General features: G+C 41.8%; 1 protein-coding gene across 3 annotated transcripts in view; it reads left to right on the top strand.

Moving 5' to 3' along the window:
* LOC111871433 (telomerase-binding protein EST1A) overlaps window positions 1-23,176 on the top strand; it is a 181,698-nt gene that overhangs the window by 29,209 nt on the left and 129,313 nt on the right. For all 3 annotated transcript variants that reach the window (XR_002844022.2, XM_033754255.1, XM_023864547.2), the window contains 4 exons: window positions 50-160; window positions 561-791; window positions 1,069-1,130; window positions 4,362-4,507. Coding sequence is in view for 2 of the 3 variants with exons in the window: in XM_033754255.1 (XP_033610146.1) it covers window positions 50-160; window positions 561-791; window positions 1,069-1,130; window positions 4,362-4,507 (550 nt within the window). In the remaining variant the exon portion in view is untranslated. The remainder of the gene's footprint in view (window positions 1-49; window positions 161-560; window positions 792-1,068; window positions 1,131-4,361; window positions 4,508-23,176) is intronic.

The following is a 23,176-nucleotide window of genomic DNA, read 5'->3' as shown; positions in this document are numbered from 1 at the left end:
CCTAAGCTTACCCTTAACTTTTCATTACATTGTCCTTCTTTATTTCCAGAGAAGAAAACTGGATGCAGTCTATTATTATATGAGAAGTTTAATGGCATCTAACCCATTTCAGTCAGCTCGAGAAAGCCTCCTCTCACTGTTTGATGAGAGCAGGAAGAAAGTAAGTAATGTTTGAACTGCTTCATTCACATATGAAATGCAGTTTATGCAAGTTAAGGTAGAAAGTACAGGAACCCCTTGAATGACACAAATATCTTACTTTACAACCATCAGATGTCAGTGATTTAAGCCAAGAAAATTCAGCTGGATTGTAAAGATATTTAATTTCATAAATAGCATTCAATTTTTTTTTTTTTTGCAAAATTTTAGAGTCCAGGTTAAGAAATGAAGATGTTGTCTAATTGAATCAGATAATTAGAGATAAGTAACCTACCCATTGATGATGCTCTTGTTTGATGTTCAATTGTAGACTCACAAACTTCTTAATTTTCCTGTTGTGATGGTGTTGCATTGTACTGGCCATGGTAGTTTAGTAGTAAATTAAGTTAAATATATTACAGTATGAACAGGCTGAAAGAAAGCGTCGTGAAGAACGTGATGTAAAACATTGTGAACGAATGAAGGAGAAAGAAGGGGCTGGGAAAGAATCTGGAGGTAATGGGTTGAGAAGAGTGTACTGGGTACATCCAGAAGGTAGACGGCCTCGACTCCACATCACGACATCCACCATGCAAGATCAGCGGAGGACTGACAGTGAGGAGGAGGAGCTTGCAACACTCAGCAGTATTGAGGTTTGTTTATAATAATTCATAATTACACTTGATACAAGCTGAAACATTCTCTGTGTCTCTTTTGGATTTGATGCACGTTTTCCGATGAACATGATAGCTGTGAAATTGCTGCATGTTGGAAGGGGTGTACTGGAACTCCAAAGCTGATCACTACCATTTATTCAAGCATTATTGGTATTTGAGGTTTGAGATTTCACACATCTGTCCAGTGATTAATATTAATACAGATGTCATGTAAATATTGCAGAATCTGAATTCTAAAACTCTCTGTTCACAGGTGAACAAGAGATTCGTAACAAGCTACCTACATGTCCATGGCAAATTATTTACTAAAATTGGGTGAGTGTTACCTTTGTGCTTTCTCATATAAGTACAGTCAACTCTTGATTATCCAGGGGTGGATAAACCGGTTTGCTGCTTAACCGGGCCTACTGGGGCTTTTTTGAGGCTTATATGTTGTTTAATATTCATTCACTTTTGTATCACATGGTGAGTTGTAACACTATTTTTCCACTAGTGTGAACCGAGCTCTGCATTTTTTGGTCCCGCTATGCTAACACAATGTTCTAGGGTAGGGGTGAAAGAATGCAAGGATTTGTGGAAAGTTTCAAGGACAGATACACCACCCCAGTTGGTCTCTTTTTATCGATCTTCAAGTGCATTAGCAAAATGTCAGGGTGTAAAAGGAAGCGTGTTGTGTTAAGTATTCAACAGAAACTCGTGTGAGCCGGGCTTCAAAATGTTAAGCAGTGATGAAACCGTAAGTTCAGTGGGGGTGCAGCCAGAAGAGTGGGAAGAAAGTGAGAATGAGGAAGAGGTGGACAGTGCTGCTAGTAAGAAAATATCATATGGTGCTGCTCTTAATCATTTGGAATCCTTACTAGACTATCTTGAGAGTGAAGAGAACAGTTTATTAAGTGACAAGCTAATATTACGTAGGCTTTGTACGGATATCCGTAAAAAGGAAAATGCACATGTCACATGCACAGGGGCATTGTCATGGTGGAGAATCCACTTAATAGGCCAGAGTTCAGCTCTTTTCCTCTGAACAGATTCCCATAACCTTGTCAGCACTTCCAAATAACACTGTTGAATCATTGTTTGACCTTGTACAGTGATTTCATAGTGAACTATCACCTTGTTATTGAAGAAACACTTCTTGGGTCATCTGCACATCTTCTCACCCTTCCTTCAGCCACCTATGTCCTTCAAAAACACTGTTTCTTCATAGCATATTCACCATAAGCCATTGTTAATAGGGCAAATGTTTTACTAGCACAGATCCACATTTTCTTGACCTCGTCACTAGCTAGAGGTGAGTGGTCAGCTTCACATCCCTGCCGCTTTACCCCTGGGGAAAGAGTCCCCAGTACCCATTGAATAGGAAGTTGGGTGGCCCCCAGAGCTGGTCTGGATGACGTGGAGAAGAGAAATTTCTTGACCCTACTGGGGCTCGAACTCCTACCCCTCAATTGTCCAACCCATAGCCAGTCACTATACCAACTGTGCTACACTGGCTCCTTATACAGGGTGCAAATAAATATATGTTACAAAGCTCTGCGGTAGATAGATGGCTTCAATCTGATGATATTTCATTAATGCACCCATGTCAGGAAACGCTTTGTTTATGCACTAGGGTCTCTGAAATGTGAAGGAGGACATCCTTGCCTTTTACCTCTGTGGCTTACTCGTGATATTTACCTCACATTTCTCCAAGAGACCTTACCTGAGCTGCTGGAAGTTGTACCTTTGGAAGTCTGTTGTGAAATGTGGTTCCAGCATGATGGCACCCCGGCACACTGCATTAATATTGTCTGAAGTATTTGGATGAAACCTTTGGCAACAGCTGGATAGGATATGGAGGCCCAGTAACCTGGCCCCTCGGTCTCCAGACTTGACTCCACTGGATGCCTGGTATACGAGACTCCAGTGGAGACACAACCTGATCATGTGGCAAGAATTGCAGTAGCAGCTGGAACTATCCGGGAAATGTAGGGAATTTTTGAAAGAGTTCAGCATAACATAGCCAGGCGGTGCAGAACATGCAATGCAGTTGGTGGCCGCCATTTTGAGCAGCTTTTAATGTAAAACAATAACATCCCCTAAAACTTGTGCATCCTCTCAGAAACTTTTGTGGCCCTTAGTGCCAAAAGGAAGCGTTTCTGGACACGGGTATTAATAAATATGATCAGATTGAACCCTTCTATCTACCACAGGCATTGTAACGTATATTTATTTACAATCTGTATATGTATATGAAGGCGCTGTGATGGTAAAAATGATATCAATATTTTGATATATTTACACATTTTGAAACCCCCTGAATGTGAGAGATTTTTGAAATATTGTCTCTCTCTGTGGATATATCTCATGCTAACATGTGAATAGGTGGATGGATTTCATTCATATGCAGTGTTTTTATCCATCATGGGTTGGTACTTGGTAAATATGAACATTCTTGCTCCAAATATGGCCCTCAGATGGGCCCCCAAGAAACCAAGTAATGATATTCCCAGAAGTGGCTGTAACAATTTTGGTTAAATTTCAGTAATTTTTGGAGACTGTTGCTGTAAATACTTGTAAAATTACATAGTCAGTGTCTTTAGGAAAATAATTGTATGCATACTAGGAACTCAGACACAGAATGTAAATATTATTGAAACTGAAGAAAGCAGTCTTCTGGGATTTGGCACCGTGTATGTGTGGTGTTAACACCACATATACACGGTGCCAAATCCCAGAAGACTGCTTTCTTCATAGTCACCGCCGTGAAAGCCTCAAATCTTACATTATTGAAACTGGCTTTACCAGTGAGTGGATTATTTTACTGTTGTTCAGGATTCAGTAACCAGCAATGCTCTACCAAGTTACAGTTGATTCCATTTCCAAAGTAGTGTAATCAAGGTCAGTCCTGTATGAGAAAGTATGTACATTGACTCCTCACCGATTTTCACAGCGAGCTGGAATAACACAGGCTGTATAGCAATGGGCTACAGCCTGGATGGTCAGGATATGATTCCTGGCAGGGGCAAGAGATTTTGCTCTACTCCACAGTGTCCAGCCTGGCTCTGAGGCCAACCCAGCCTCCTGTCTTATGGGTACCAAGGGGCTCTTTTCTTGGTCTAAAGTGGCCGGGTGATGAAGCTAACCACCCACCTCCATCTAGTGCTGAGGTCAAGAGTGATGGAGCTATACCTCCACTCCCCCTGTAGCTTGATGGTCTTGTGCTCATTTAAGTACAAGAATAACTATACTTTTTACCATTATTTCTGTTATTCATATATTCCATTCAAAAGAACCCACTAATAAAAGTAGTAGTTCAATTAATAAATAATTAAACTATTCAATGTCAGTCAAGTTTTTAAATTTATGAAATATTTTTCAGATTTTTTAGTTGTAGTTGGGACAAGAGTTGTGTGTCAATAGGTGACAGTCATTATGTACATTGAAGCAGAGAATTGTATGCGGTGGTAATTTTAATGTGCATACATAATATTTATTACTCTTGAGTATATTTTTACTCACTGTATTTAATCTGATAATGTTGGTGCATTTTCATATATGTTACAGAATGGAGACATTTCAGGAAGCAGCTCTGCAGATGCTGCGAGAGTTCCGAACACTGCTACAGCATTCCCCAGTTCCTCTTAATGCAAATCGTTTTCTCCAGCTTCTAGCCCTCAATATGTTTGCCATTGAAAACACACAGCTTAAGGGTAAGTGATATGACATTTGTGCTTTATGAAACTTTAGGTTCTCACAGTAGTGAATCTTAAGATTACAGCCTTCAGGGATGTGACATCATACGTTTTTGTAGATAGGTATGATTACTTCAGAGGAACCAGTTGCCTTCATCTTTATGTCAGGTTCCTCTGAGGTGTTTCAACCTAAATGCCAAACTACATGGTGTCATGTTGCACAAAACTGCAGTCTTCTTATTATTTATTTTGTTGGTTCATGATCCATATACTTGTAATTGTCATCGGCATGCACATTTACAAATTCGACTTTACAGAGATGTTCCCATGCACTTCTCTCTTTCCCCCTCCCTCTGCATTTTTATTTTGTATTTTTGTTACATTTTGTTTTTCCAAACTTCTTCATTTTATGGTCCATCATGGTCTTAGTCTCTACATACATGTAGACTTGTTTCACTTATGTCTTTTTCTAAAACTTCCTCAGGTATTCTGTAATTTTTAGCATATTTAATGTGATCAGCCACAGTGATCTTGTTTTCAAGCACTACTTTCAAAAAGCTTTACCTCAGTCACCTCTTGTGCTGTCTCATTCCGTATTTTAACTCTCCATGTTATTCCATTTGGGCTTGTGGTTTATTCCATATTTCAGATATACCGTTCCTTGAAATTGTGGTTTTCTGCGTTGTGACACTATATAGTCTTGTAGGCAGATACCTGTCTTTCAGAGGAACATATGCCCTCCGTATTCAGGGTTGAATATATCAGTACTACGATGTGCTATCAGAAAGTTCCTGGAATGTAGTTGTTGTAACTCCTTCAGTGAAAGAAGATGAGAGGGTAGGACAAGGTCACACTTCCACAAGCCTATTGCTTCAGTCTGCCATGTGACACTACACTGTGAACACACATTGTTTCTTCTGCTTCATGTTTTGTCTTGTCTGTGATAGATGGCAAAATTGAGCAACGTGTCTGCATCATGTCTTGTGTGAAGCTTGGTAAATTCTCCACTGAAGCCCTTGAAATGCTTAGTGAGGCTTTTGGAGAACATTCTTTAACCTGAACAGCAGGTCGGTCAAGTGTCAGCTGAAGATGACAAACGTTCAGGGCAGCCAAGCATGAGCAAAATGACAGAAAATGTTGAAGAATTCAAGAACTCATTCATGAAGATGATCACTGAACAATGCATGAGTTTGCAGCCATTGTTGGGATCAGTTACGGAGTTTGCCAGGAGATCTTAACAGGAAATTTGAATATGCACAGTACTGCTGTGCAGTTTGTTCCCCAACTCTTGACAAATGACCAAAAGCAGTGGTGCTTAAACATGTGTCTTGAGCTAGGAGCGAAGGCAAACAGGGACCCAACTTTTATCTGTAGGATCATAATGGGTGACGAAAGTTGGATTTACAGTTATGATCCAGAAACAAAGCCGCAGTTGTCACCGTGGAGGAGCCCACAGTCACCAAGAGCAAAAAAGGCATGGCAGGTCTGGAGTTCAACAAAGAGCATGCTCATTGTTTTTTCGACATGAAGGGGATTCTCCGTGAATTTGTTCCTCTTAACACTATGGTCAACACTGACTTTTACTGTGACATTGTAAGATGCTTGAGAGAGGATGTGCGACAAAAGGGCTGGAGCTTTGGTGCAACCACAACTGGCTCCATCATGACAATGCACCTGCCCACACATCCCTGAAAACCACAGAGTTTGTGACTAACAACAACATGGTTGTTGTTTCCCATCCTCCCTACTTGCCGGACTTAGCCCCCTGTGAGTTTGCTGTGTCCCCCCCCTCCAAGTTGAAAATGAAACTGAAGGCATGATTTTTGAAACAGCGTCTGGCAGCCAAAGGGAATCGCAAGTGGTACTCGACAGCATTAAGGAAAATGACTTCTGTGGTACTTTTGAAGTGTGGAAAAAATGATGGTATCACTGTATACATTCCCAAGGAGACTATTTTGAAGGAAATGGCAGCCAAAATTGAGTAAGTTAAGCCAGTATTTCTTTTTTGATGCAGTCGCGGATCTTTCTGATAGCAGGTCGTGCCTCTGAAATATTTGTATCTGCATGTGAGACTACTCGGTGTCCCAACCCCGTAAGACTAGAATATGAATACTGACTATCTCAATATTATACCATCTGCCACTCCTGCTTGTTTCTGTTACCTCAGCTTACATCCTGCATAACTGAACTAACCCATCTGATTTGTTTCATCAGTTCACTAGTTCTGTTAGTTTTTACTGCCATGTTCTTCCCCATTCTCTTTCTCAAGTATCAGTGCTGCAAATCATTGCAATGAAATGAAAATCATCTAGAAGTGGAAGGTTGCACATGGTTTCTTACTGCATAGAACTTGCTGTAGGAAGGAGAATAAGGTAGCTTCACAAATGAAGGGACTCGCATGTTCATTCATCAGTAATCTCTCGGACAACAGGTACACAGTCTCTTCCCAAACAGTTCCTCCACTTAATGCGATCTCAAGCTTTCTCCTTCAAATAAAAATATCCTCTTCTGTCCCCAAAGTCATCCAGCATCTTCTTATGTCTTCTTCCTCATCTTCTGGTCACTTCTATCTGCCCCTCCGGTTTGTTTTGTCTCCAGAGAAGACATCTCGCATACATGGTATATCTGTTTCTGGAAGGAGACTATCCAGGAAAAGTGATAATGTGGTAGTTTTTCCATTTGCTTTCCACATCGCAGTACAACAGCCATTCAAACCACTCTGGTCACGCCTGTTGCTATATGAACTTGAACCATCTTGAGCATCATTTGTTCTGTGCTTCAAGTCTCTGCTGATGACGCTGCTTCCGGCATCAGTTTTTGGTTTTTGGTGTTTCTCTTTGTCTGATGCCTACCCTTTGACCTGTCCAGCAAGGGAGGCCCTGCCAGTAGCTACGCTACTGCTGGTATAGCTCTCAGGGTCCTTGGCATACTCAGACCCCCTCACCATGATAAGGTGGAGACACCAACGAGGGGGACTCACATGTAAATAAAAGAAATCATCATATTTTCTGAAAAACACCATTTGCTTAAACTGCACTTCCTGTTTTTTTAAGAAATAGAGGTTTATAGATTTCATATGAATTTATTGAAGTCTTAGGGTATACATATTGATTCTTGTTGTGCATAATGCACAGTGTCTTGAAATTTGATTGTAGCATCTGTTCTTCTTCTTCTTCTTTTTTTTCTTTCCACAACAACCATGTACTCCTTGTGATTCGATATCTTGCAACAGGAACTATTCAGAATCTGCCTCCTCTAATAAAACATAAAAGTATGTGAGACCAAGGCAGAATTATTGTTAGAGTTGATGTTCTGATGGTGGTGACTATCAATACAGTCTTCTGGCTTGTAATGCTATGTGGTTTGGAGAGAACCTGGCATTCTAGAGGAACATATCGCTCCCATCTTCAGGATCAAGATAAGTCACGTTCACTGTGCCACCTGCTTCTGTTGGTTTCTTGCTTGAATTACTTTTTAATGATCTGTTCTACCAAGATATTGGTCTCCCTCCAAACCACATGACATTACAGTCCAACAGCTACATTCTCCACTGCTTTCATTGTTGTTGTCAGTATATGTCATGAGGTCAACCGGTAGGCTGCGGATATTAAATGCCTGACTGGCCGTGTAGTATGACTGTGAAGTGATGAAAATGACCAGGAGATCAAGTGCCACAGTACTGATGTGAGTTGTGTCATACATGTCATAACATAGACTGATCAGTTATGTTCTGATATCTGGCATTTTTATTGGTTTGAATACATCATGTATCTATTGTATCTATCTATCTATGTATCTATCATGTATCTGTTGCACTGAGTAAAACCTTAACATTGTTTAAGAGGAGCAGATAGTTTATATTGTGGTTTACTATCTAGAAGCCAGAATATCTGAGCAGGTGTCCATTGCTAGACAACGGCTTGTTAAAACACATGGCCGGATAACAAGCGCGAATAGACCGTTGCTGAGCAGTACTCAGTATAGACTGCCTGAAAGTGGGAAGTGCACAAGCAGAAAGCACAACAGAGAAGTCGTTGCTAGACAACGGCTTAGTATTTACAAGGGTAAATCGAAAAGTCTTTGCCCCTATTTTTTTCAGCCACAATAATACACATACAGGGAAATCAAAATACAGGCCATGTTTTAAGTACCTCTGACTATTTTTCTACATAGTCACTACCCCAGTTCAGGCATTTGTCCCATCGCACCACTAGTTTGGAGATTCCGCTGTTGTAGAATTCGGCCGGTTGACTGCGGAACCACTGCCAGGCAGCGGTTTTCACGTCATCGTCTGAAATAAAATTTGTTAAGAGGCTGTGTTGATCCCAGGGCCATGGTGCAGTTGAAAGGATTAGAGCAATTGAAAAATCCAGTGATCTCATTGGGAATTGAACCTGTGACCTTCTGGCTTGTAGTGTACTACTAAATGGAAACTGAAAGAAAATTCAGAACATCCATCCTCTAAGAGAGGTAGAGTCACAGACTGGACACATCCATTTCTAGCTGATATCAAGGTGCTGCTTGGTTGTGGTATAAAGATGGGCCTATATTACCGATCACCCCTCAAGTGTGGGTGAACAAAATGTCATTCTTTTTGGGTGTGTTCCGAAGGGGTGAGTTTTTGGAACTTGAATTTAGCATGTGTAAGGGCCTAATAAAACCAGTCCTGGGAGAAAGCCAGCCAAAGTGCAAGCATCATTACTCATCCTGTACCACTGTAGGTGTTGCCAGAAGCACAGTCTCATTCCAGGCGAGTGCATCTATCAAAGCATATAGACCTATGACACCAGTAAAGTTTGGATTATAAATGCCTGTGCTCTCCGATAATGGTAATAATTCTATGTATAACTTTAAGCCATCTCGGGTAATGCTTGCTACCATTCAGTCCAGAACCTTTTGTCTTCTCGTCTGCTGTTCAAAAACTTAAAACTTAGAATATACAAAACCATAATTTTGCCTGTGGTTCTGTATGGGTGTGAAACTTGGTCTCTGACATTAAGGGAGGTACATAGACTGAGGATGTTTGAAAATAGGGTGTTGAGTAGCATATTTGGACTGAAGAGGGATGAAGTGACAGGAGGTTGGAGAAAACTGCACAATGAGGAGCTTCATAACTTGTACTCTTCTACAAGTGTAATTAGAATGATCAAGTCAAGGAGGATGAGATTGGCAGGGCATGTAACATGAATTGAGGTGAAGAGGGATGCATATAGTATATCGGTGGGAAAGCCAGAACGAAAGAGACCACTGGGAAGACCAAAGTGTAGGTGGGTGGACAATATTAAAATGGATCTTAGAGAGATAGGATGCTATTGATTGGATTGATCTGGCTCAGAATAATGACCAGTGAAGGGCTATTGTGAACACAGTAATGAACCTTCAGGTTCCATAAAATGCTGGGAAATTCTTGAGTAGCTGTAGTCATATTGGGACTATTTAATGTTTTTGTGTTTCTTTAGTATCATTTTCATTAATGGGTCTTTGCTAGCTGAAGTAATGTCATTTCTTTATTGCACAGCTGTGTGACTGATGTGAAATGGAATGGCACCTGTGAATGGTGGTCAGGCAACCATCCTGCAAATTTGATACATTCTAACAAAAGTAGGGCCTGAGGCACCCATCTCCCTTCCAGCCACCGAAACATGCACGGACAAGTGCCATTCTGTTTTGCATTTGGTGGGGAATATGCCTCAGAATGTCTTTAACTGCTTATTTCACTAATCAGCTGGTCAGTTTTACAAAATTTTCATGGTAGTCAGGCTTCAGACACATTGCACAGATGTGGTTCAGTTCTTCCTTTCTCAGTTGCATTTGTTACACATTGTCAGTGGAACGTATGTCAATGATGATGTACTGCAGAATGGGTCAGAAGGAAGCATCATGGCCTACATTGTGTCAGCTGGTTAAAAATTGTTGGTGTTTTGGGTACCATTCCTGTACCCCATCATCAGGATCTGATTAGACCCTGGAAATTTGGAAATCTGGATAATTTTTAACCAACTGACATGGCTGATTGCCTGAGGAGATTTTATCAGTTCTAGTCACTGTGAAAGCATCGTGTCCTTACACTGTGGTGTAGTTTAAGTTACAGATGTCCTTCAACTTTTGTTATAGTTGGATTCCTAAGAATAATCACATAACTCAAAATTGTTGTTATTTCTTTGGTTTCACTATCTGAAGTTTTCTTTGCAAAGTATGTAATTCACTTAACTCCAGTACCATTCGTTGTAACAATATATGAATCCTATTGTTTTTAGACAAATTATTTCATAATTTTTAGTCTTCATTGAGGAAATTAAAATAAAAACAATTCATGTGAAATTACAATAATGCAAGATTCACCTTAGTTGGGGGCGTGGTTACAAATACTATCTCAGCATTTGACTGGAAGTACTTGGGGGGAACATGAAGGAACTCAGCCAAGGATACCTGGCCTCCAATTTAAGACTCAATCTTAGGATCTCCTGAATACAGCACAGGAATGTGAACCACTGTACGGCCACGTTTGGTTTACAACTGTAGTGTGCTTTAAGGTAAATGATGAGTAATGGACCCAGTGTGAATGCCCTGTTACCAGGACCTCAGAGTTTCAAGTGATGCAAGGTCATTTATCTTACCTTGCTTTTAAGTGGTCTGGCTTGAAACCTGGTTTTTTTAGCAAGGTCATTGTGTTTATGCTTTTGTTGTTTCTTTTTCTGATTATTTTTACCAACTTCAGGAATGTAAAATTCTCGTGATGTCTGTATTTTATAGGACTGTTGATTTAAGCTACCACTGAGTCCACAAATTAGGCGTTTGTCACTGCATCAAGCGTCTGATTCTTGTAATATTCATTATAGGTTCAGGCTCCCTGATCTCTTGACTGTATTTCACTGTTGCAGTTCTTAAGTTGGCTGATGTTACATACAGCCCAAAATTATCTTTGAAGTTGTATAATTTCCTGTGTATTCTTTCTTTTTTGCATAAGATGCATAAAATGAATATATAATAGGGTGGTTGCATCTCTGTATGTATGCATGTTTCTCTCTGAACTACCTCAGTGGATTTGATGAAATTTAGTATTGGGAGTCAAGCTAGTTTCATCTTGGGATTACTGAGTTTTTATACTTTGTGCATCATCTGGTATTCTGAAGAACACAGCAGTTTTGAAACTGTCTCTGTCTCTGTCTTCATTTGAAAGGGTGGGGGGCATCTTCCCATTAGAAAGAGGTAACCTCAGTCACAATCATTCTGCTTTGTACAGGTCCAGTATGATACTTTAAATGAAGCTTGGATTGAACTTATGAATTTTTTTGAGGTGGGGGGGGAACAGCTGAGCATATAAATGGCTGTATACTAAGAGTCCTGTCGCTGGAACGTGATACACCGTAGTCCTGTAAATGTCAGTTGATGCTTCGAAGGAACTTATCCCCTCCAACTTCAGGATCAAAGAGTCAGCCAAGCAAGAAACTAGAAAGAATGAGGCAGCAAGTAGAACTGTGGGGCATGTTCCTCTGAAATGTTGGTCAACTTTGATTGGATTGCATGTTGTTTAAACACAGAAGATAGAACTCTTCATAATTGTTGCTGTGAGAACCTCAAATTCAGCAGTTGTATAGTATATAAAATATAGATCTGATTATGTTCTACAGCTTTTATTCAAAACAATCTTTTATGTGTTGAATGTTTTAATGAATGCAAGGACAAATATTTTCTAATACCATGCAATGTAGTATCTGATGTGAGGTTAGCTTTACAGCAGCAGGTGTGTATCTGTAACAAATGAATGCAAGTGATCATGAGGTGTAAGCATTACAAAGAGCATATTTGGAAATATTTGGATCCAAAATCAAAGTACGCATCTTGACAAATTTTGAATGCATTTGCATTTCTAAAGGTAAAGTTGTCCCTGTTCTTAACTAATTAACAGGGCCTGGATTTTGATGACGTGAAAATATTTAAAAAAATTACCTATAATATGACCGAAAAAATCCAGAAAAATGACCTAAACTCTGACCCAAAAATATAATATGAAGGGCCCGGATTTTGATGACCTGAAAATATTAAAAAAAAAAGACCTATAAAATGACTGAAAAAATCCAGAAAAATGACATAAAGGAGAAAAGAAAGAACACTTTGCTTCCATGTTATTCACATTTCAGAAAACATATGAAGAAAAATTCCCTAAAATGGCCAAAAATGACAAGAAATACCCTTAAAAGTCCAAAAATTTACCAAAAAATTACCCCCAAAATTAAAAAATTACCTTAAACCTAAAAATGCCAAAAAATGACAAAAATTACCTATAAAATTTACATTTCTGTAACCAGCAGCTCATATCCGAGATTTATATATTTAAGAGCATCGCATAGAATACAAGGAAAAAAAGATGACATGTCATCAAAATCCGGGCCCTGCTAATTAAGCGCTGCTCCATGAAGGCATGTGAGGGAGTGGATGTATAGATTCACATTTTCTTGATCTTGGCACTAGCTGGAGGTGAATGGTCAGCTTCACGGTCCTGCTGCTTTACCCCCGGTGAAGGAGCTCCCCGTTCCCATTAGATAGGAGGCTGGGTAGGCCCAAGAGCCAGTCTGGATGACATGGAGAAGAGAAAATTCTTCACCCTACCAGGATTCAAACTCTGACCCCTTCATTATCCAGCCTGTCACAAGTTGCTATACCAACTATGCTATCCTGGCTCCTTTCCAAGTTGTACAGTCTTCAAGATAATTAAATGAAAGGGAGGAAATATGCTAGAATTGTTATGTAATGCATATGTTTCCTAATTTTTTATTTTATATAGATGATGATATAATCCCGATGAAGTCATTGAATTTTTTCAATTTACTTAATCCTTCCAGCCGCGCTATGGCCCTGGGGTCAGCCTCTAACAGAAATGAGTACCAGGAATATTCTTGGAATATTCTTGGGTGTAAAGGGCGGCCGGTGTTTAGGGCTAACAACCTATGCCGTCTTATGAGCCGATTGTCTAGGAAATGTGGGAACCTCCACAGCTCACAACCCCATGGGCCTCCAAGGCCTGTTACAGGGATACCTTTACTTTTTTACTTAGATGATGATATATATTGGGGTAATTACATGAAAGGTCAGGGCCTGGAGTCTGTTGGATCCAATCTGAGTTATTTTACTAGCATCAGTTCATAAAATTGCTTGTAGACCTTGATATGCATAAGGTACTGATGAAATGAGTGGCTAGGAGGGCAATATCTGAAATTGTATTCCTTTTTTAATATCTTTGAAACTGTAGAGTTGGGAGTAATTTTCTGCTTCATTATAGTGGTAATATTTGCTTGAGGTAGTGAAGATATGTAATAGGATACTTACAATAGGCGGGTGTATGCGTAATAAATCTGACAGTCTAGCCGAGAGACAGTAATGTAATGAGGCTGTTTCATACATCATTTTTTTGAAAACGTCCACTCATCTCATCAGGTAACAATTCAAAATGCACAATACATTCCTGTATTATATTTCACATCTCAAAAAGTTCTTGTGGTAAAATTTGGTCGTGGTTTTGTTTTTCTGATTTCTGAAACTTCCTGAAGGTCTCGGGATGTTATTACTTTTTACATTTTTTTTTTACACTTGTTTATAGCTTTCTCATTGTGCCTACACTTATCCTTTACAGACTGCATCGCAAGATGTGTATAGATAACATTTAGTACCTTGTCTGCAAATGACTTTATTCAGTGTAATTGGCCTTGAAGCAAGCATGGCCTGTCCTTTATTTATAAAGGGACTTACAACATGTTGATGTCATAATTTTAGTCTCCAGTTGGTTGCTTTTGTATTCTGTCCCTAAATTTCTAGTTACAACAGGCTGAAGTTCTTTGCCTGGGATACAGCTGCTTTCCTTTTTATCATCACAGTATAGTATATGAAAATCTAAAGAATAAATAACTCACAGATTAAGAAATTACTGTTTTCATATGTAATTTAAAAGAAAAATGTGTGATCTGAGGTTCTCACAGCAGTGACAGTGTCTTCCTATGTATAAATAGGGATTTGAGCAAGCCAGTTGGAGCCATTGGCTCCAAAATGGATGTAGCAGGATTCACTAGTGGGGGGTGGAGTCCAGCTGGGTCCACTTGGCATGGCGGCCACTGATTGACCTGTTGTACCTGCCGTGGGTGATTATGATGGAGAATTTGGCGGAATAAAGATTGGCAGGGGAAACCGAAGTACTCAGAGAAAACCCGCCCCAGCACCAGTTTGTCCACCACAAATTCCACTTGACCAGATCTGGGATCGAACCCGGGCTGTCACAGTGGGATGCCAGCGACTAACTGCTTGACCTATGGCGTGGCCATGTAGCAGGAGAGAAGAGACGACTCCAAAATTCTGGTAACTACCTACCAGGCCAAACGGTGTCATAACTCAGAAGACCACAGTCTGAATCTTCACTCCCATAATGACCTCGTATCTTTTATAGTTTAATTTTAGGTTTATTTAAAGTGGCGTTGTGAATATATAGCCTGTCATATGCAAAGTTAGTTCAGCTGGAAGTGCATATAGAACAGACTGATAATCTCTTGTAACCTGTACATGTCAGGAAATCTGCCATCCTCATATACATACCAGCAAAATTAATGGTGAAGTATATTATCTGATTCCATACTTGTTTTGGTCCCAGTATGATTACCTGTATTGAGTTCCTGCATAATCTGTCTTATTCATTTATCTAAATCAGGTTTTGTTGTCTAGTTAATTCCTAGCTTTAATCAGTTTTCTTTTTTATGTGTTTTAATTGCCTGTACTGCGTTTAATGAGTTGAGATAAAAGCGTCGATCCTACTGGAATGAGGGATATATCTAGAATCTTGGTGATTTCATATCTCCTTAAAAAATTAACTGAGGAATATAGGAAATAAATGTGCATAGTCAAATTTTGTTCGCTAACAGATTAGTGGGCCGGTCACGGTAGCCGAGCGGTCTAAGGCATGTACTGTCTTCGCTCTCGTGGAAACCATGATCGTGGGTTCGAATCCAACTCAGGGCATGAATGTTTAATTTGTGTGTGTGCGTTTTTTTCTGTGTTTCTGTGTAGAGGCCTTGCGACGAGCTGATCACCCGCCCAAGGAGTCCTACCGAATGTGTAAGATCTAGAAAAACCGAAGTGAACGGAGTTCATGGAGGTAGGCCTAGGCCCACAGGGGCTGTAGTGCCAAGGAAAAAAAAACAGAGTAGTGGTGTCGTTAATCCTTTAAAGCACAGTGGTAACTATGTATACGACCTTCTTTAACGGTAAGATATCGGATTTTTGCCCATGCATTGTATTTCTGTTTTTGTATGATTCTGAGGATAAACGGCATTTATTTCCCTCAGCAACATTAACCGATTTGTTATAGTAGTCGAGACACGGTGTGTATTCTGAAGCAGAAACAGAATTATAAGTATTATTTAGATGAATTCAGATGGCTAATATGTGCAGTTTATTAAGTCACCATAGGCAAACTTACAGCATTTATTAATGTTGAAACCGAACCCAGTGTCCACGATTCTCACGTACTGCAGTTACTCTGCCAGATTACATAGAAGTAAAACGTTGACTAATTTACCTGTCGAATTCTTCAGCCGTTCGATGTTAAAGTATAAAATAGATTTAGATGCATAGGGGTATACCAGTTTTGAAACAGTTGGTAGTGATGTGAGCCACTGACAGTATATCAGATGAAAGTGCTACCATCCGCTGTTTGAGGCCAGAAGTAACATCTCGAAGGAGGAGGTTGTGTTATTTCCCGCAAAATAAAAATTGCACAGGCACTTTTGAGAGTAACGGCAGTTTATAAAGAGGACCAGCAAATTAAGAATATACATTATTCTTGTTTACTGTTAATAAATACTCATTTAATTTTTTTATGTTGTATATTTATAAATAAATGTGTTAAATTATCCTTCCAATATGGCGACGCATGACACATCTGTCCTTTTGATGACTGCTGCAGCTATCATTTTCGCTCGCACGTGATTTCAGGTGGCAGTGCGTGTGCAACTGAATTTATAGAAGGCAGCGACAAAGCGGCGCGTTAACTACTGAACCTCCATTTATTTTCAGGCTTTTCCCTGATATTTTCTTTATAAAAATACAAGTAACCCTGTAACAGGCCGTGGAGGCCCATAGGGTTGTGAGGTGTTGACGCTCCTACATTTTCTAGGCAATCGGCTCATAGATGGCGGTGAGGTTGTCAGCCTTACGCTTCGTCCGCCCTTTACCCCCTGGTACTCATTTCTGTTAGAGGCTGAGTCGACCGCAGGGCCATAATGCGGCTGGAAGGATTAGTTCAATTGAAAAAAAATACACCTCATCGGGATTCGATTCCGCGACCTTCCGGCCTGCAGCATAGTGCCTGAACCCACTACTCTACTGCATGCCCCCCCCCTTATTTTCTCTATAATACTGTTAAATTACGTTTATATAGACAGCCAGTATTTGAGAAGGAGACTGTGTTTCCAACGCTACGAGTAGTAGTGACATTACTGCACGTATCTTAGCTGAAGACAGTACGGGTGATTGTTTACTCATTCTCTCAGACATTGTGGGCAAAACAGTACGGGTGCCCACAAAATATATTCGCTCTTTCTAAACGTTGTGTTTTCGTAATCATGATACCATTCGAATGGGTGAAGGGGAGAAAGGAGGTCGGATGGGCCCGAGAGGCGGTGTGGACGCGGTGGAGAACAGAAAAGCTGTTGCTCCTGGCTGAAATCGAATCCTGGTTCCTCGGTCGTCCAGCTTGTAACATAGTCGCTATGGCGACGGGGCCATCCGGACTCCTGCCCGCCTTACATTATAACATTTTCCTATATTGGAGCCCAATGTAATGGTCCATAGCCCCGCCCGTGAATGACGTTGCGACTTCCATCTTGGGCCTAATCCCTGCAAATGCAGCCAGGAACAGTGCTTGCAGATAAAACGTACGGCTTGCAACGCGCCCGGCCGACACGTGACTATCAGCTGGTGCTGTTTCGAGATGGACAGCGCTGATGTAATTGCCGGACACTGCTCTTTCGAGGCGGACAGGGCTGGGTGCTGATAAAGAGGAATCTTTAAATCGCTGCAGGGGCTTTAGTTTCCCCTAGGCTTGAGAAAGCAGATTTCAACTTACACCGGAGATGAACTATTAAGTGTCAACATTTAAGGGAATTCTTCTTGAGTATGCCCGGTTGTATCCGTTCCGAGTCTGAGAGATCGTGTCATGACTCGGGCATATTTACTCGCTTCTTAGTCTTCTTCCACTCTTCCCAGCTTCATGGCGCTGCGTTAACAATATGTAGCGTCTCCTTTCTTCTTCTTCTTCTTCTTCTTAATACAACTCGGTTGGGCTTTAAGCTTCCTTTGTAAGATGCTGACTTCTTTTCCACTCGCTTTAAATGTCGCTAAACCTCTCCAACTGAGGGACCGCAAGAAATGTACCGTAAATATGTTCGTTTGTTGTCTCCAAAAACATGTTTTCTTTTTTCTGGCACTGAGAACTCACAATATGACATTCCGAAAATAATGGAGGAACACTCCATCGAAAACGAAGGCCACAACATAGACATGAAGATTACGGCCTTTCGGGGTGGGTGGGGGAGGTGTGCTTTGGTACAGCGTTCTGTCAGAGCACACGTCACATCCCGGAACACACCATCTCCACACGTAACGCACAGAAAATCTCAGATCTTGCCTAACAGTGACTTGGATTTAGAGGCGAATACTCCTTGTTTACTGTTTAGAAGTACTCGTATTCAGAAAGAATAACAGTTGTTAAGATTGCCTTCTGGAGCGTGACGCCGTGTTTTGTGGTAGAACTTTCTGTTACACTACGCAACGTCACAGTTCAGAAGGTCGGCTTTTTTAGTGCTTTCAGAACTTGAGATCTTCTGTGAGGAGGCTGTGACTTTGAACAGGACTCTACACTGTCACATTATGCGAAGACACTCATTGTCATAGTCACCACTGTGAGAATCTGGACTCTTATGTACTAGGTCTAATTGTGTTTGTTTGTGCGCATGAGACGCAAACGGGGCTATTTGCTGTGTTAACCTTTAAATTAAATTCGCTTAGTAGGGCGTGGAGTCCAGCTGGGTTCACTCGGCACGGCGGCCACTGATGGGCTTATTTTACCTGCCCCGGGTTATTATGATGATGGAGAATTTAATGGAATGAAGATTGGCAGGGGAAACCGAAGTACTCGGAGAAAACCCGACCAGCGCCACTTTGTCCATCACAAATCCCACTTGACCAGACCCGGGATCGAACTCGGGCCGCCACGGTGGGAAGCCAGCGACTAACCGCTTGAGTTATGGCGCGGCCAACCTTTAAATTACAACGCTAACTACACAAAAAGTAAAGCTATCCGTGTAACAAACCGTGGAGGTCCATCGGGTTGTGAGACGTCGAGGCTCCCACGTTTTCTAAACAGTCGGCTTACAAATGGCGGTAAGGTTGTCAGCCTTACGCGTGTAGCCGCCCTTTGCTCCCAGAAAGATTCCTGGTACTCAGTTCTTTTAAAGGCTAGGTCGACCCCAGGATTAGGTCAATTGAAAATCCAGTGACCTCATCGGGAATCGATCCTGCAGCTTTCCTCCTTATATCGTAGTGCCTCAACCAACTACCCTACCGAGGGCCCCCGCAAACTACATATGCGACCCGCTTACAATGACAAATGCTTATGACATTCGACATAGATATTCTGTTATGGCTCTACAGCCCTTTATTGGGCCTTGGCCACTTTTTCAGTTTCTTAATCTGTACAAAGTAGGACTACTAGGATGGGGAAACAGCCCGTCGCAAGGCCTCTACGTACACACAGATCAGCACAAACACAGAATAACCACACACAGACATCGATGCCTCGAGTGGGTTTCGAAACCACGATCCAAATTTTTGAGCGGGCGAAGACAGTTCATGCCTTAGACCGCTCGGCCACTGTGATCGGCTTTGACATAGATATGCATGTCTAAAGCATCTTTGAGGTTGCATCGTCGCCAGGTAGAGATGTGGTTCATTAAGCCGTTATCAGAAAGTTGCTAGACTCAATTTCCGGCACACGATTAGAAGCAGAATCGCCATAGCGGAGATGTCCTTCGGTAAGGTTGCATATTCAGCGTGTGACGTACCCTGGTGTAGTTAAATTAGACTCATTTTTGCGATATTTTGTTGACATTAAATCGTGGTATTCTGACATACAGTACGTGCGACAGACTGGCACCAGGGCTTGCAAGACAGAAAGCAGACACAAAGAATTTGCAAGACCAAGGAGTAGCACCGGTAGTGAAGCACAAAAATGCACTGTAACGACTTTTAATGATGCTGAACGTCAGCGGTGTTTAATGTATTGGGCGTATTTGGCAGTTGGAGACACGCAGAACAAGCTAAATACAGAAGAAAGTGTCTGACTGGCGTTTCTGGCAGCATTCCTGCATTTCAAGTAGAAACAGAACACCTGAGATGGCAGTGCATGTAAAATAGCAACTCGTGCGATTGGATCGATATAAACAAACAAACCAAAAAACACAGATGCTCATTTGAAGTATAAGCGTTTAGTCTTCTAACTACGCCCTTCTAGGTTCATTAAAAATTGAATTTAAAAAGAGTGATGTTAATTGACAAGTCGATACGATATGCTAATGGGGGAAACGTATTCTGTATCGATATGGCTGAGACTATCGATGTATCTCTGAAATTCGTTGCAGCATAAAATTACTCATATTCGAAGAAACTAAAAAAAAAGTACACTCCGTCCATTACAGAACATTTTATTTGGTTATTAGGAAGAAATTCAAGGAGGATGAGGTGGGCAGGTCATGTAGCACGAATGGGGGAGACGAGGAATGCGTATAGGATATTGGGAGAACCAGAAGGAAAGAGGCCAAAAGGAAGACCAAGGCGTAGGTGGGTGGACAATATTAGAATTGATCTTAGAGAGATAGGATGGGATGGTATGGATTGGATAGATCTGGCTCAGGATAGGGACCAGTGGAGGGCTCTTGTGAACACGGTGATGAACCTTCGGGTTCCATAAAAGGCTGGGAAATTCTTGAGTAGCTGCAGAATTGGCGGCTCCTCAAGAAGGGCTCAGCTCCATGAGTAAGTAAGTAAGTAAGTATTAGGAAGAAATATGGATAATCACATCATTCGTGTAATATATATTTCCCCCCCCCTGGCACTACAGCCCCAGTGGGCCTAGGCCTACCTCCATGAACTTCTCAGTTCACTTCGGTTTTTCTAGATCTTACACATTCGGTAGGACTCCTTGGGCGGGTGATCAGCTCGTCGCAAGGTCTCTACCTGTACACAAACAAAAAACGCACACACACAAACTAAATAGCCGTGCCCTCAGTGGGATTCGAACCCAAGATCCAGGTTTCCAAGCGAGCGAAGACTGTACATGCCTTAGACCGCTCGGCTACCGTGACCGGCTCGTGTAATGTATAGGCCATTATCTTTAGCTAAACAGGGCAGTAATTGTCGTAATGTTAGTTGGTTTTATAGTTATCCTGTAGATTTGCCCAGAAATGAAGCAATAAATGGCGGTAAAAGATATGCTTCAGTATGTATTCTGCAGTGGGGATATTTGCCGAAGAGTGTTACGTCTGTTTCTTCACAGATGACAAGAACTATGCACTAACACATTCACAATTAAATTAGACCCCCAGGTTTGATAATAAGACGCCTCTTAATGATAATCTGGAAGCTAGAATCCTAGTTTCTCACGTTGTTGCAGCCCAGCTCCCAGAAAATGCGGATTTCTCAGTGCGGAAGCCATTAACATTTTACGCATGTACCCAAATCCAAAGCCGTGGATACGTGAAACCAAATACCGCGGTTGGCGAAGATGTATGCAGATTAAATACCGTCGATACTTCATATCCACAGGTAGTGAGGAATATATTTCTGGTACTATATCCAGTCAGGATCCGTGATACCTTATTATTTATTATTATTATTATTATTATTATTAATGGAGGGGGTGGGTTTCCCCATGCACCGCGACCAGTTGTTGATCTATTGTACGTCCCCCTTTGATATTCTACCAGTGTCCGTACCCTACCGCTACTGGTGCGTGCTATCTGCCCCGTTGAGCCAACGAGATCGGCCCTCGGTACTTTGATACTTCCCCCATCTACCAGAAGTATTGGAAACTTCTTGGGCGGGAAATTGTTGCCTAATTTAGCTCAGGGTGTCCTGGAGACGTGGTTCTTTTACGTGCCGTAAATCTACGACACGGGACACACGGCTTAAAGTCCCTCCCGGAGGACTTATTCCCTGAATATTTCCGCCGGGTATGAACCCGCGTACCTTGAGTCTTGAGGTGGGAACATTACCCCTGGACTACGGAGGCCGCTTTCTGGGATAGCTTAGTCGGTATGGCGACTGACTGCGGTTTGGACGACCGAGGGGCCGGAGTTCAAGTCCCGGTAGTTTCAGGAATTTTCTTCACGTCCAGACCGGTTCTGTGGCCCACCCAGCATCCTGTCCCATGGGTAAAAGGCAACGTTGACCCTGTGCTTAACTAACTAAGCACTACACCATGAAGGCGTATGGGGGTGGGTGTATAGATCCACATTTTCTCTACCTCGGCATTTATTGGACGTGAGTGGTCAACTTCACCCCTCGGCCGCTTTACTCCCGGTGGAGGACGACGTGGAGAAAAAATTCTTGACCCTACCGGTACTCGAACTCCGACCACTTGGTCGTCCAGCCCGTAGCTAGTCGCTTTACCGACTGAGCTATCCTGGCTCACCCTATCCCATTGGTACCGGGGGTAAAACGGCAGGGTACGAAGCTGACCACTCACCTCGAGTGAGTGCCGAGGTCAAGAAAATGTCGGTGTATAGATCCACTCGCCCATAGTGCTTAACTAAGTACACGTACAACTTCACTTTACCTCTACGTGGTACTCTTTGCAGTCAGTGATTACAGAGCTGTATAGTGTGTGCTGTTAGCACGATTGTTGCGCGTAGCTAATGACGCATGTTTCCATTCATAGCCCGCTCAGTTCTGTAACTTCAGGGTCTCGATAGTCACATTGGTGCTTGACCGCTGAGTTATGTAGAAGTTGACTGCCCATTCCTGCCTAAGTGTGACGGCCAATAGGCACGCGCGCTTTCCAGTCAGTTTTGATTGTTTCCAGTAAAGAGTACAGTCGGTGTGTGTAGTTGCATGAGAATGTAACGGCCGTGGGGATTCGTTGCGCAGACCACGCGACACCCTCTATCCGCTAAAGTTGGCACTAACTTCGCCGGCAAGCGGTGTTCGCTCGGTCGGTATAGTTCGCTTGCGGACTCAAGCCACGGAGTTTGTTTGTGCAGACTTAACCTAAGCTGCTTAATCACTACTTTCATAAACCATTTTGAAGAATTCGTTGTACGTTTTAAAGCTAACAGTGTAACGAGATTGTCGTCTTACCAATCCTGACACCGTGCAGTTTTGTGGTCAGAAGAGTATTCCTCCAAATTCAGTGTTTGATGTGTGTAAATTCAGGAATAAGCTTGGTTATATAGGCATAGGTCGGTATGCGCCCACAAAACTACACGGTGGCACAATCTAGAAGACCACAGTTGGGACAGACATCGAAGTAAAAAACTTGTAGCAGAGTATAAATACACGTATTTGAACATCGTCATTGACCGTGGGGGCACGCGGTAGCATAGCTGGTTGAGGCACTATGCTACAAGCCAGAAGGTCGCGAGTTCGATT

The sequence above is a fragment of the Cryptotermes secundus genome, unplaced genomic scaffold (genome assembly GCF_002891405.2).
Source record: "Cryptotermes secundus unplaced genomic scaffold, Csec_1.0 scaffold323, whole genome shotgun sequence".
NCBI classification, from domain to species: domain Eukaryota; kingdom Metazoa; phylum Arthropoda; class Insecta; order Blattodea; family Kalotermitidae; genus Cryptotermes; species Cryptotermes secundus.
The sequence above is the reverse complement of the archived record's forward strand: the minus strand, read 5'-3'. Positions and strand labels throughout refer to the sequence as shown.